This window comes from Tenrec ecaudatus, chromosome 4, assembly GCF_050624435.1.
Source record: "Tenrec ecaudatus isolate mTenEca1 chromosome 4, mTenEca1.hap1, whole genome shotgun sequence".
Taxonomy (NCBI): Eukaryota; Metazoa; Chordata; class Mammalia; order Afrosoricida; family Tenrecidae; genus Tenrec; species Tenrec ecaudatus.
The window spans coordinates 34,631,293-34,645,351 of record NC_134533.1 but is presented as its reverse complement, the minus strand read 5'-3'; the positions used below and the strand labels follow the sequence as shown (position 1 = coordinate 34,645,351).

Below are 14,059 nucleotides of genomic sequence, written 5' to 3'. Positions count from 1 at the left end.
AATATTGAGAAAACATCCCAGCCCAGTCCAGATTAAGTCGATTAGTCCGATATTAGTCCATATGTCTGATGCCAATCTATAAAGTCGTTTTCAGACTCCTGAAACACATGCAATGATGCCAAATGCAGGAAGATCACAGGCCGTGGGTTTTAAAGTCTTGTGGATCCAGTGGCGGTGTAAGCATCTCAGCACTGTCGTGGATATCCACGTGGCTCTTCCAGCTCCAGGGCTTTAGCGTAGTTCCTTGTGTGTTGTCAGCAGGAGTACCAAACAGAGAGTGTCTGTGTCCCACCTCCAGCGAGCTGTTTATCTCTGCAGTGCCTCAAATGAGGTCATCAAGCAGTGGCCTGATTGACAGACTAGACTCCACCCCTCCAGTCTTAATAGTCTCACGCTGGCACCAGATTATGTAACTACCGCACACACTATAGTTCGAGAGGCCCTCTCTGGAAGCAGAGAGCCCTGCTGGTGCTGTGGTTAGCACTCAGCTGCTAACTGAAAGGTCAGTGGTTCAGACCTAGTAGCCGCTTGGCTGGAGAAGGATGAGGCAGCCTGCTTCTGAAGAACACAGACTTGGAAACCCTATGGGGAAACCCACTCTGTCCTGTAGTGAGAGTTGACTCGACAGCAATAGGTTTGGGCGATGGGCTCTGGCGGCGAGTTTACCAGAATGCCACAGAATGTTGGCCCAGGGGTTGGGGCTAATCTTTGCATTCACCTCTGCGTGGCTTGGGGTTTTCACAGCGAGCCGTACTTGGTGCTCACGGAAGTAAGGATGGCTGGTGCTTTTGCAGAATAGACAGAAGCTCCTGCTCTGGGTTCTTGGTGGAGGGTAGCAGCTGGGGTGGATGGGGCACCTGGGGCGCCTGAGCTGCTGCAGCACTAGGAGCCGAGTCGTGGAAGTTCCCGCTGGACAGCGAGGCTTCTGGCACGGCAGCCTCCCCCCAGCTCTTTGTGCTTGCTGGTCTTCACTGGAGGGTGGCTGTGGACGTTGTAACAGTGGTACTTGTAGGGGTGGTGGTGGTGATGTGGATAGTAGTCGTACGGTGTTAGTGGTGGTGGTCATTATAGTGGAGGCGATGGTGGTGGTGATGGTGGTGTAGTGCTGGTGGTAGCAGGAGTGGTGGTTCTAGTGGTAGTGCTGGAGGTGATGGTGGTGGTGGCCTTGGCAGTAGTGTTGTGGTAATAGTGGTAACAGTAATGGTGAGAGTGGTCATCGTGGTATGATGGCAGTAGTGGGAGCAATGGTGGCGGTAGCAGGAGTGGTGGTAGCAGGAGTGGTGGTGCTAGAAACGATGACAATTGTGGTGGCAGTAGTGGTGTGGCAATAGTGTTGGTGATGGTGACAGTGGTGGTAGTGGTAACAGTGGTGATGGTGACGGGTAGTGGTGGCACCAGTGGTGGTGGTGGTGCTAAATGTGGTAAAAGTGGCAGTCAAGTTGGCTCTGACCCAGAGCAGCGGCTCCCCGGTTTTTAGTGGCTTTGATCTTTCAGAGGCAACTTGCCAGTCCTTTTCCTGCAGTACCTCTGAGTGGGGTTGAACCTCTGACCTCGTTAGTGGCTCCTCATGGTAACCATTGGCACCACCCATGGTTTCCTTGTTTCCTGGTAAAACAGAGTTGCAAACTGTCTGACCTGGTAAAACACAGTTGCAAACTGTCTGACCTTCCCACACTCCATGTTGCTTACCAGTAGCTGAGTTCGCTGCTGTGTGAAGCTCCGAGCCTGCCTGGCTGGCGCCACGGAGGGAAGGCCCCGAGCAGGACATGACACCAGCCTCTAGAAAGTCCCAGCTGCCCAGGAAACTGTTGCTCAGAAAAGTTCCTGGAGCGAGTCTGGAGCAGAGAGGGACCTTTTGGTGGCTTATGGACTAGAGTCCCTGTTCTCCTTCATCGGGGCTGTTTTAGAGACTCCTGGAGGCTGCCCTCCCCCTTCGGCCAGGAGCTGCTGAGGTCCACGTGGGATTGGTGGATGGGGAACTGTGGAAGAAAGATGCTGCTTTGTACTGCTCTGAACAGTTACAGTCTCCGAAACTGAGGGGTCACTCCACCCTCGCTTATGGAGCTGCTGAGGTCCATGTGGGATTGGTGGACGGGGAACCGTGGGAGGAAGATAAGGTTTTCTACTCCCTTGGACAGTTAGTCTCCGAAACCCAGGGGTCACTCCACCCTCGCTTATGGAGCTGCTGAGTCCGCGTCCACGCGAGCGCAGTGAGGGGGCTCCTTTCTGCTCATGCTCTCCTCTGTCCCCACCACTCCGGTCCTGCTGGGAAAAGTTCAGGAAGGCGCAATTAAAGGTAGTTGCAGAGCCATGGCCGAAACAGGGGCTCCCATAGTCCCGATTCCTGCTCCGTCCACAGCCCTGCCCAGAGACAGAGCCCGCCTCACACTGTCCCTGTTCCACAGAGCACCACAAACTGCTCTGCTGTCCCCAAGCCCCCCTGGGAAGGGTAGATGACCATGACCAGTGCTGGCTTCTCTGTGCCACTGCCAGCTGCTCGGCTGACTGCCTGTGGCCACCATAGCAGTCCCCTTAGCAGAACTCCGCTGCTGCACACATAAACCCGACAGCACAAGCTGCCTCCGACACAGACCCTGGCTGAGCATCGCCGAAGAGGCAGGAAATGTCCTTACTCATTCCTGACCGGGGTCCCAGGGTCAGGTTAATTGAAATGGTAGCCAATTCCTTTGCAGTCACTCATATTCTAGTTCACTGTGCTCGGTCTGTGCCTCCTAGTCTAGGCATTATTTTGGGTAGAGCTGAGCCTTCTAGAAGCCTAAGGAGGCAGGAGCGTACGAAAAGGAACTCACTGCCATCAAGTTGCTGAGCAGCCCATGTGTAGTGGACACACCACTGAATTAGAGCAAGGGCTGAGCCTTGACTCCGTGCCTTAGCATCTCAGTGCCCTAGTCTGTAGAGTGGGTTTTTGTGCAGAGTCAGTGGGATGCTTTCCACAATGCACCCGCCCAACGCTTAGCCCACGGTGTCTGTGTGTCCGGTTATCACCCAGTGCCCCCCTTCATGTTGTAAGTTGATGTGTAAATTCAGCAAATGTTTATCGAGCACCCGATGGAGTCAGTTCCCACTCAGAGCGGGCTGCTAACCACAAGGTCAGCAGTTCCAGACCACCAGTGACTGTAGGGGAAGAGGACGTTCCCCACGCCCCTGAAGAGCTACAGCCTGGGAGCCTACAGGGGCAGTCCTGCCCTCTCCTAGGCAGTGAGTAAGTTCAGGTTTCCAAACAAAGGCAAGTTCTGGATGGAAGCAGACAGCATGCTCCACTCCAGTGCTATGGCGCCAGGTCCTGCTACTCCGCCCTGTGGAGACATTCAGGGGAAGGCTGGAGGGGCCAAAGGCAGATCCTTCTGTAGACGGTCACAGTAAAATGAACGTGGCAGCACAGTCAAAAGACCCCCCTGCCGTGAGAATGTGCCTCCTGGAACCCAGGAGAAACCGAGAGGCCAGTGGAGCCAGAGTGCGGGGTCAGCTGGACACAGCATTGGACAGTAGTCCAGGGCACCCCATGGCTGAAGGTGACCCTAGAGTTCATGCTGAGGTGACGGGATGCAAGAGAAGCTCCGAGCAAAGGACTGAGTGAAATGCAGATGTTTATGAGGAAATGCACTTAGCGTGGACTGGGCAGCCTTCGGAAGTTTCTGTGGTTCCCACAGCGTGACCTGTCGGGGGCAGGTGTTCGAGGTTGCACCTGGCTGGAAGAACCCCATGGCTGTCGAGCTGGTAGTGGAGCAGGATGTCAGCCAGACTTTTACTGGGAAATGGAGCTTCTTACCTGTGCTTAAAACAGACGCCAGACGCCCATCTGTGCAGTGTTCACCCAGCAGGTCTGACTGCTTCCCAGGCTGGCCTCTGACCGAGACCTGGGACCTTGGGTACCAGACGAGTCCCGTTGCTCTAGATTGCACGCGGCCCCGGGCTGCTTCTGCGCACACAGCGGGGTTGACCCCGGCCATTTGTGCTCCTGCCGAGAGTCGGGTGATTTGGTTTGCCTCGAGTGTCCGTGTGACCCAACCCCTAAACCAAATGCATCACCACCCAGTCTGTTCTGATTCACAGTGACCCTACAGGACAGGGGAGAACTGCCCCCCGTGGGTCTCCGAGTCTGGAACGCTTTACAGGATTAGGAAGGCTCATCTTTCTCACAAAGCACTGCTGGGGGTTTCGAACTGCTTACCTTGCAGTTAGCAGCCCAGCAGGGAATCTCCTCCTGTGTGACCAGCTCCCCCCTCCCCCCACTGAAAACCTGAGCACTTAGAGTCCCTAAGGAGCTTCCCTGGCAGACAACATTTCACATGTGTTGTCATGCCACATTGCTGCAGGAATGAAGCGGACCCTGTGGGAATCCCAGGGCAGTGAGTTTAGCGCTTGCATGTTCCCTGCAGGGGTAGAGGTTCAAGTCCACCAGTGGGACCTTGCAAGAAAGGCCTGGATTTCTTCTGCTGAAAAGTCCGTGGTTGAAAAACCCCAAGGACATGGTTCTTTATGACATATGTGGTCACCCTGATCTTTACCTACCTGACCTCCCCCGTGCCAGTGTGTCCTGTTCGTAGTATCTGCAAGGTCTCTCCTCTGGGAAGCTGTGTTTCTGCCGTGGCGATATGGAAATGTATGGAGGGAGACTGAGATGGAGCGTGTCCTGCTTCTCCTCAAGCATGCACCCTCCAATGTTAGCATCCGTCACTGTTGGGAACACTTAGGGCTGTGTGTTTCCTTAATAAGCCCAAACCGAGCTCACTGCTATCAAGTCGATGCCAACTCATAGGGACCCTGTCACACAGGGTGGAATTGCCCCCTGTGCGTTTCTAAGACTGTCATTGCTTATGGGAGTAGAAAAGCTCCTCTTTCTCCCACGGAGCAGCTGGTGGTTTCAACTGCTGACCTTGTAAAATGTGATTGCAGCCACTCACCAGTGCTCCCTCAGGGCTCACTCATCCCTAATAGTGGTCCTCTGTTTCTCCCGTCTTTTTCACATTGAATTCATGGGATTTCTATAAGGAAGAGCTTTCCTTTCTCCTGAACGCATGCATGTGTTCCACAGGGTTTGGCACCAGGGTGAACTCAGGTACCGCCGATGATGCTGCACTCCGACTGCACCTCAGGGTGCCCCAGCTTTGGCCTTTGAGAGCACCTCCCCCGTAGATGCCACCTTCCTGTGCCGCTTCTGCACAAACCAGCCAACACGTGTATTTCTTTCGGTGCTCTTACATGCATGTTTTCTGAGGTGCCCTTTGGTCTCATGGAGAAGAACCCTTTCCTTTGAAAACCACGTCCTATCAGCTCACAGGGCTCGACCATCCTGAGCATTGGTTACTGGTAGTGAGAAAGCAATTCTGCAGCCCATGGACCAATTTAAATATGTCAGCCTTGTGTTCCTGATGATGTAGGGCCAAAGGATTCCCATTCATTGAGTGTCAGCCGTGTTGCACGCTCTCCGCTAAGCCTTTCCTATAGCTTGTCTCCCCCGGAACCCTTAGGAGAGCCCTCAGAATATTCCCGTAGCTTCCTGGTCAGGAATCTGAGGCCCCGCTGTGTTTGGGAACCTGCCCAACGTCATGGAGGTAGAGTCCGGATTTGAACCCTTGGGTCTTTCTCCTGGGTCTGGTTTTGTGACGAGCCCCCAGCACCATGACATGGCAGGCATTCCAGGCTGACACAAGCCATTCGTGTGCTTGAAACCCGGGCACATCCCAGGCTTTCACACCCGAATGGTTGGGAATTGGCTGCTGCCAGAGTCTGCATGTTTCAGATGGAGACTTGCAGGTAATTTACTGCCTATTTGTCCCCAAGTAATGGCCTTCCTTCTTGGAGAGCTGCAGGTCCTGCCACTCAGACGGGAGACGAGCGGGGTGCCGGGTGGGGCTGGCTCCCTGGGCTGTTGCGGCGATGGACCTGATCCTACAACTTGTCATTAAAAGCCAGAGCAGCCGGTACCATTCACATGAAAGAACATTAGGTTAGCAAGACACCAAGTCAAGTCTGGGTGGCAGGAGTTTCTACTGAAGCCGTTTGTCCATCTGGAACAGGAGTCTGGCTTCTGCTGTGAGTCCTGACAGCCTTCGGTGGGAGGCAGTGTGGTCAAGTTGGTTAGAAGTATGGTTTCTGAGTGTCCAGGCCCACATCCCTGAGCCAGCCTCTCCAGCAGTGCGACCATGCGCAAGTCTGGCCGCCTCTCAGAGCACATCTCTACATTGGGGCTAAGAACAGTGACCCTTCGACCCCAAGCTGTCTCCACAGAAAGGCCTGCCGATCCTCTCCGGAAGAGTCGGCCAGCGAGATCCCTGTGGAGCGCCCTTGTACTGTGGCGCACGTGGAATTGCTCTCGGGTGCTGTCAGTCACTGGGCATCATCTAGGAGCCCTGGTGATGTCATAGGTTATACACTGGGCTGTTATCCCCAAGGTCACCTGTTCAAACCCACCAACCACTCGGAGGGAGAAGGATGAGGCCTTCTGCTCCCATAAAGATTCACAGAAATCCACGGCCGGTTCTACGCTGTCTTGGACAGTTGTTGTGAGTTGGAGTGGACTCATAGTAGTGAGTACTGTGGGTGATAAGATATCTCCCTGTCTGTCACGGTGATGTGTGTTTTCCTAGTTCCCACGCTTGCTCCCTGTAGCACACCATGTCAGGCCAGAGCGCTTGCTCCCTGTAGCACACCATGTCAGGCCAGAGAGGTCTTCCAGAGTGAGCACGTTTGACCTGGGCGATCGGAAGAGAGGAGACACTGTAGCTCCAGGATCAATTTAAATATTCTACCAACTTCATGGTGCTGATGATCATGATAAAGAGCTCACGGGTGATCACCGTTAATACGCAGACCAACGGGTATAAATGAGATATTCCACGCCACGTGTTCAGCCTACTGTACTGAGCACCTGCTAGTGGAGCGATGATTACTTTGGGGTCTTTGACAGGGATTGGTGGCTCAGTGGCAGAGTTCTTGCCTTCACTGTGGGAGAACCAGGTTTGACTTCGAGTCAGCTCTCCTCGTGAATCTACCACGCATCCACCAATAACAGAGTCCTGAATGTTCTCTGATGGCGAGCGGGTTTTAGGGGAGCTTCCAGATGAAGACAGACTAGAAAGAATGATCTGACTGCCCTTCTGAAAGGCAACCAGCGAAAACCCCTAGATTATCATGGTGTAACCCACTACTGATCATGGGGAGCACACGGGCCAGGCGGCCTTTCGCTCCGTTGTGCATGGTGGCCATGGGTCAGAGCCCAACCAGATAGCACCCAGCATTCAGCAGCACCCCGACAGTCAGGATATGGCTTTTGCTGGGTTCTTTATCACCTTGAGCAAACCCCATTCACATTGAATCTTCCCCTGCACTCACCTGCTCATGCCTCTGATTGGTATATTTTGATGGAGCTCCTCGGGGCAAGGAGCCCTGTGTTGGGCTACTAAGTGCAAGGTCCACAGGTGGAAACCAGCAGCTGCCGTGTGGGAGACAGACAGGGCGTTCTACTCATCCAGATACGGTCCGGGAGACCCACAGGCCACTGCTGCCCTGTCCTGTAGGGTCACAGGGGCTCTGGGAGTCAGAGTCGACCGGATGGCTGTGGGTGAATGGTTCCGAGCTGAACTTCACCTCTTGGAACCTTTGAAACAGCAAAATTTTTTAACACTGTGTCGTCTCCGTACCCCCCCCCCCCCGCCACCACCACCAAGAGTGGTGCCTGCCTGTCAGTTTCTAGATGCGTATTTGGGGTGGGGGGAGTGGAGTGGTGGTCAGAAACCTCTGGGGCAGCGGTTCTCAACCTTCCTGATGCCTCGACCCTTTCATACAGGTCCTCATGTGTGGTGACCCCCCACTGTAACATTATTTTCGTTGCTACTTCATCACTGTCATTTTGCTACTGTGATGAATCGGGTGACTCCGATGAAAGGGTCATTCGACCCCCAAAGGGGTCACAGCCCACAGGTCGAGAACCACTGCTCTAGAGACTTCAGAGTAAACCAAACAGGACTGATCCGCAGCCTCCACCCTGCTCTTGTAGCCCAGTCTCCTGATGCCCATCTTGTTTTTCCTCCCGCAGCCAAGGCGAAATCCAGGTGCGGCCCGACCTTCTTCCCCTGCGCCAGCGGCATCCACTGCATCATCGGCCGCTTCCGGTGCAACGGGTTTGAGGACTGTCCGGACGGCAGCGATGAGGAGAACTGCAGTACGTTTGCGGCGGGCGCTGGGGGCGGGCAGGGGGGCACCCTTGTTCTTGGCACGCTGGCCACTCTCGCCCTCTGTGGTCCCTCCTGTCCGTGTGAATGTAGCGATGCTCACCCAGCAGTCCCAGGAGCGTGCAGGGCCAGCTCGATTTTCTCTTCTCACCGTAGTTGTGCAGATGCAGGTGTTGTGATCCCTGGGGAGCTGACAAGGGACTCACAGTGGAATCGTTGCAGAACCCCTCCCGCTTCCCCAGCACGGCACGTACACAGCAGAGCCCATGCCGCTCTCATTCAGAATCCACCTGCCTTTTGACCCCTAACCCCAGGTGCCTGCTCGCTTTCCTTCTGACTTTGAATGATATCTGTACACGCAGTGGGCACCTAATATGGGAACACAAGGCCAAAGTCCTCCTTGACTCGGGCCGCCCCCATTCATCCGACCTGCTGCGTCGTATCCCATGGAGTCCCTGGTGGTATGCAAGGCGAACACACGCGTCTCCTCACCCAAAGGTTGGAGGTTTGAGTCCGCCTGGAGGTGCCTTGGAAGAAGGCTTTGTGGTTTACACCCCACCCCCACCCCCCAGCCCATAGCCCCTTGCAAACCACCTGGACACAGCCATTTTCTGACACGAGTGCGGGTTGACTGGTGCGTCACTGGCTTCATATAGCCCATGATGAGGATGACACACACATGCCCCAGTCCAGGTTCACTCTGCCTGCCCCGCCGGTAGCACGCTTGGTGTGGGGTTTCAGTGCTTTGTCGGGACACTGGCAGTCCCCTCTTTGCTGCATCCCCGTGTCCACAATAATCCACCGACGCCCACCTGGGACCTTCAAGCGCCCCTTCTCCACCTTCACCACAAGGGGACTTCACAAGACTCCTGGACAATCAATCCAGTGATCTCTTCGCGACATTTTCCCACCAAGGGCTCTCCCAGCACGGAGTGCTGTGCTCTGGTCACGCCCCTCGTGACTCCTCCTCCCCTCCATGTCTACAGCACTAGAATCCACGTGATGCCAGCCAGCCGCCAGCGAAGGCATGTGTTGATGCTCTGTGGCCGCATATTGGAAATATTGTTTCCCTTCCAATTACGACAGAGACCTTAGGAAACACAGAAACGCATCACCAGGGGGACGAAACTGCCAGCAGCCCCCCAGGCTCGATGGAAACCCTCTTCCATCTTCACGCGATTTCAGGGCCATCTTTCTCCACGGTGTCTCTGTGTGATGCCCCTTCACTGTGACCATTTTCCTGTGGGGCTAACTTCCTCCCCTATAGCAGACAGTTCTAGATGCCCTCAGTGACCGTTCCGGCCGATGGATGTCCCCCACCCTGAGCAGGAGGGCCCCGTATTTTGTGTGTTTATCGGTTCCCAGGGGGCAGGGATCGCTATTCCTCCCCAGTTCTCCTGGGGCCTTATTTCATCCTCTGTGTCCCAGTTGGCAGAATTATGGCACAGCTGCCAGACGGTGGTAGGGTTAGTAGAGCGGCTGAAACCCACCTGAGCAGGGAAGACAGATGCATTGCACTGGCAGGGGACAGGCATGACGGAGGGAGAGGTATGAATCAGGATTATAGCCTCTCACCATACTCACTCATCTGTATGCTGAGCAAATGATCAGAGGAGCTGGCTTGTGTGAAGAAGACTGCGGCGTCAGGATTGGAGGAGGGCTGATTAACAAGTCCTCCTGAAAGCAAGGAGGACCTGAAGCACTTGCTGAAGAAGAGCCAACCTTGCAGCCTTTGGGATGGATTACAAATGCAAACAAAACGAAGATCCCCACAACCGGACCTGTAGACAGCATCGTGGTAAATGGAGGGAAGCTGGAAGTTGTCAAGGACTTCATCTAGACTGGGTCCTCCTGGAGGCAGTGGTCAGGTGGTCAAAGGACACATTGCATCGGGTAAGTGTACTGCTCCAGCCTCTGTAAAGTGTCGGAAAGCAAGGATGTTGCTTTGAAGACTGAGGCGTGCCTGACCTCCTATTGCCTGTGAAAGCTGGATATGGGATAAGGAAGACTGAAGAAGAATCAACACGTTGGTATTGTGTTGGTGCAGACTATCGGTAGTACCATGAAGTACGTACTGCCAGAAGACCCATCAATCTGTCTTGGAAGGGCAGCCGGGATACTCCTCAGACATGAGGCTGATGAGACTTCATCCCACATGCTTTGGACATGTTGTCAGAAGAGAGCAGTCCCTGGAGCAGGGCGTCATGCATGGGGCGCGTGAAGTAGACAAGCGGTGGGAGGAGGGAGCCCTTTGATGAGGTGGGTGGACGCAGCGGCTGCCCCAATGGGCTCAAACAGAAGACAGTTGTGAGCATGCTACAGGACTGGGTGGTGTTTTGTTTCTTTTACGCAGGCTCTCTATCACTGAGGACTGACAAGAGGACCCCTAACAATACCGGTGATCCTACGAGAATGTCAACAGCCATCTACTGCTCACGAGGCTTGTTCAAACACATTCAGAATGAGCCTGTGCACTTTGGATGTTCCTATTGATGTTGCTTTTTGCCCCTTTCATTTCTATTATTCCAAGCCTCCTTCTAGTATTGTCCTCGGACTGAAGAGCCTCTTAGCAAGTCTCTTAGAGCCGGATTGCTGGTAGCAAGTTCTCTTGTTGTTCCCTCATCTGAGAATGTCTGTATCTCACTTTCATTCCCACAGGGAGGGTAGTTCTATTGCACGTGACATTGGGGCTTGAGAGTTCTTCTCTTTCATCGCTTTACAAACTCTGTGTCCCTTGGTTTGGCCTCTGTGGCTCCCAGTGAGGCGGGCACAGCCATCCAGACCGCTGCCCACAGCGATGCGTCCTTTTGCACTGCCTGCTTGGGAAATGGTGATGATTTGGCTGAGGTGCGAGCAGGTAGGTTATGGTATGCTTGTGTGTGGGTGTCTGAGTGTGTGCTGTGCAGGGCTCTCTGAGTTTCTTGAACTCATAGTTGTGGTTTCGTTTTGCTTGTTTTTAAAGTCTTTTGCTGCACTTAGGGCGCTTCAACTTTTAGAAACATTTCTCCTGGGACTCTGATCACATTCACATTAGAGCTTTCATCATTGTCTCCCGGGCCCTTGAAGCCCCACTCTTATTTTTGGGTTGGTTTTCTTTCATTGTGTGGCCCAGATCGGAGGATTTCTGCTTTCTTTCCTCTGTCATCTTCAGATGTCTTTTGAGTGTTTCCTGCGAGCTTCATTGTGGATTTTTGTGTGCTGTATCTTCCAGTTTTGAAATGTCCTTTGGCTGACTGCTTGGTCTTCCTTCTTTCCTGTGACGTTTTCCATCGGCTTTAAGAGAGTGTGAGACGGTGTGCTTGCACATCTGTGTCACAGCTGCTTGAAAGCCTGTGTCACCCAAGCCCCGAGCTCCTGTGTCTTGATGTTGGCATCGCTTGGTTTTTTATTGTTTGTTTGTTTCCTTTGCAAGTTGACATTTCCTTGGTGCTTTGTGTGCTGAGCAATTTCAGATACTATTCTCCATATCTTGTATATGATTTATGAGACCCCGGGGCTTCTTTAGACCCGATGTGTATCCTTGTGTTTCACCAGTGGATCCCGTTGAGCCTGGCCCCAAGCATCTACCAGCTTGCCTTGAGCTGTGGATGCAGTAGTGAGCAAAGTCTCTACAGGGCTATTGAGATCTGTCCACTGCATGCCCTCCCAGTGGTCTAGCTGGCCCTGGGCAGTGGGCTGTCTCTGTCCAGTTCTCCTAGACTCATGGACACATAGCTGGGGTTTATATGAGGTGGCTCACTTTGCCCTTGATCTCTTGGGGATTTTCTGTTTCCCTGGAGTTCAGGGGGTGAGGAGGCAAGGAGGTGAAATCAGCACCACGTCAGGATAGACATAATTTTGGACGTCTTCCCCAAGTGACCTGCTACGACTGACTGTGCAGAATCTTAAAGTAGCTGCTTCCTGCCTGTGTCCCCGTGTTATGCGCGTTCCATCAGCATGACGGACATGTCCGACTCGCATTCTTAACATCACGGAAAGCCACACAACCAGGTGGTGCTTGCCTTCTGACAGGACCCAATGGGAATGCATACCCAGCCCAAACAGCGTGCATCTGATTGGGTCCCTAAACGGAACCATCTGTTTAAGGAATTCCAGGATCAGAGGGGCCATTAACGAACCCTGGGGAGATGGAAACTGCCAACTCCAGAGCTCGGGGAATGCATTCATGTCCCCAGTTTTATTCCTAAATCGATCTGAGAAAAAATGGAGAAAAGGGAGAACTATAGATTTAAAGAGATGAAGAACTAAATCAGCCAAATTCAGTTACGTGAATCCTCTCTGAACACAAGCCAGCTGTTAAAAGAAAAATTGAGATCATAAAAATGTACATTGTGTTTGGGTATGTGATGCTATTCAGCATTGTTTTCATCCTACTGTGGGCAACCTATGTGCTGAGCAGCTGGTCCGAGAAGCGGGACTCTGTGAAGAACGGAGCATGTGGATTGGAAGGGGACTGTGATAGGCAGGCAGATGGTACCTTTCTTACCAAAATCGAGGATGACTTGAAGCACTTGCTGATGAAGATCAAAGACTCCAGCCTTCAGTGTGGATTACACCTCAACGTAGAAAAACCCCAAATCCTCACCACTGGCGCCATCAGCAACATTATGATAACCAGGGAAAATACTGGAGTTATCAGGCCTTTTATTTTACTTGGAGCCACCATCAACACCCATGGAAGCCTCAGTCACGAAATCAGAATATGTGTTGCATAGAACAAATATGCAGACATTGTCCCTTGGGGACTAAGGTGCACCTGGCCCAAGCCATGGTAAACTTAGTCACCTCATGTGCACGCAGGACATGAAGGAAGGAAGGAAGGAAGGAAGGAAGGAAGGAAGGAAGGAAGGAAGGAAGGAAGGAAGGAAGACTGCAGGAAAACGGATGCATTCGAATTGTAACACGAGTGAAAAGCACTAGCAAACCATGGATTGCCAGATCAATGGGCACATTTGTCTGGAAAGATGCACAGGCAGAATGGTCCTCAGAAACGAGCACGGCGAGGTTTTGCCTCATGTACTTCGGACGTGTTATCAGGTGAGACCGGTCTGGTTGTCCTCATTCCTCAGCTTAGAGAAGAACATCAGGTTCACTAATGCAGAGGGTCAGCGAGAAAGGGGAAACCCCTCAGTGGGATGGATTGGCAGAGTGGCCTTTAGCAGTGGGATTCAATATGGCAGTGATTGTGACGAGGATGCCGGGCTGGGCAACGCGTCCTGCTGTCCCATGGCCTGGCTGTGAGCTGGAACCGGCAGGATGACGTCATGTCATCATCATCAATAACAGCTCTCTCTTTGGAAGTTGGGCACCAGCATCGTGCACTCAGGCGTGAATATCACTGAGAACCAGCCCATCTCTTATTCTGCTGTCGCCTGAGATGTTGCCTGGTCCCTGGTCTTCTTTTATTTTAGTGGCTTTGTTTGGGCCTCTTCCTGATCCCCTCCGTCCAGACATTAGTAAGAGGCTGAAGGTGGAACCCTGCATGGTTGTCTGGCTCTCATTCGGTGAGGCTGGTGGGTCTGAGCAACTCCGAGAGAAGGTCGGTTCTGGCTGCGGGTCCTCTGCTGCTGCTCTCGTTTACCAGCATTGCTGTGCCTTCACAAACACACCGTGCCTTGTACGCGGTCTGTTCCACGCGGACAGAGTCTAGCACGAGCCAGCATATCTGTGGTCTTCAGCATGTCACCCTAGTTGTGCCCCCAAAACGCCATTGTCTGTTTTTCTTTTTTTACTTCGTATTTGCTTAGTTTGTCTTCCCTGATACATTGGGATGGCCATGAAGTATCACGTGGCTCGATTCCCAGTGCTGAGCCATAGTATTTGGCTTACACTTGTGTATGAAATGTATCTCCGAAAGATAGCGC

The 14,059-nt window shown here is 53.1% G+C and overlaps 1 protein-coding gene across 2 annotated transcripts in view; it reads left to right on the top strand.

Moving 5' to 3' along the window:
* LDLRAD3 (low density lipoprotein receptor class A domain containing 3) overlaps positions 1 to 14,059 on the top strand; it is a 280,744-nt gene that overhangs the window by 129,340 nt on the left and 137,345 nt on the right. For both annotated transcript variants that reach the window (XM_075545875.1, XM_075545874.1), the window contains exon 3: positions 8,060 to 8,185. In XM_075545875.1, coding sequence (XP_075401990.1) covers positions 8,060 to 8,185 — 126 coding nt within the window. The remainder of the gene's footprint in view (positions 1 to 8,059; positions 8,186 to 14,059) is intronic.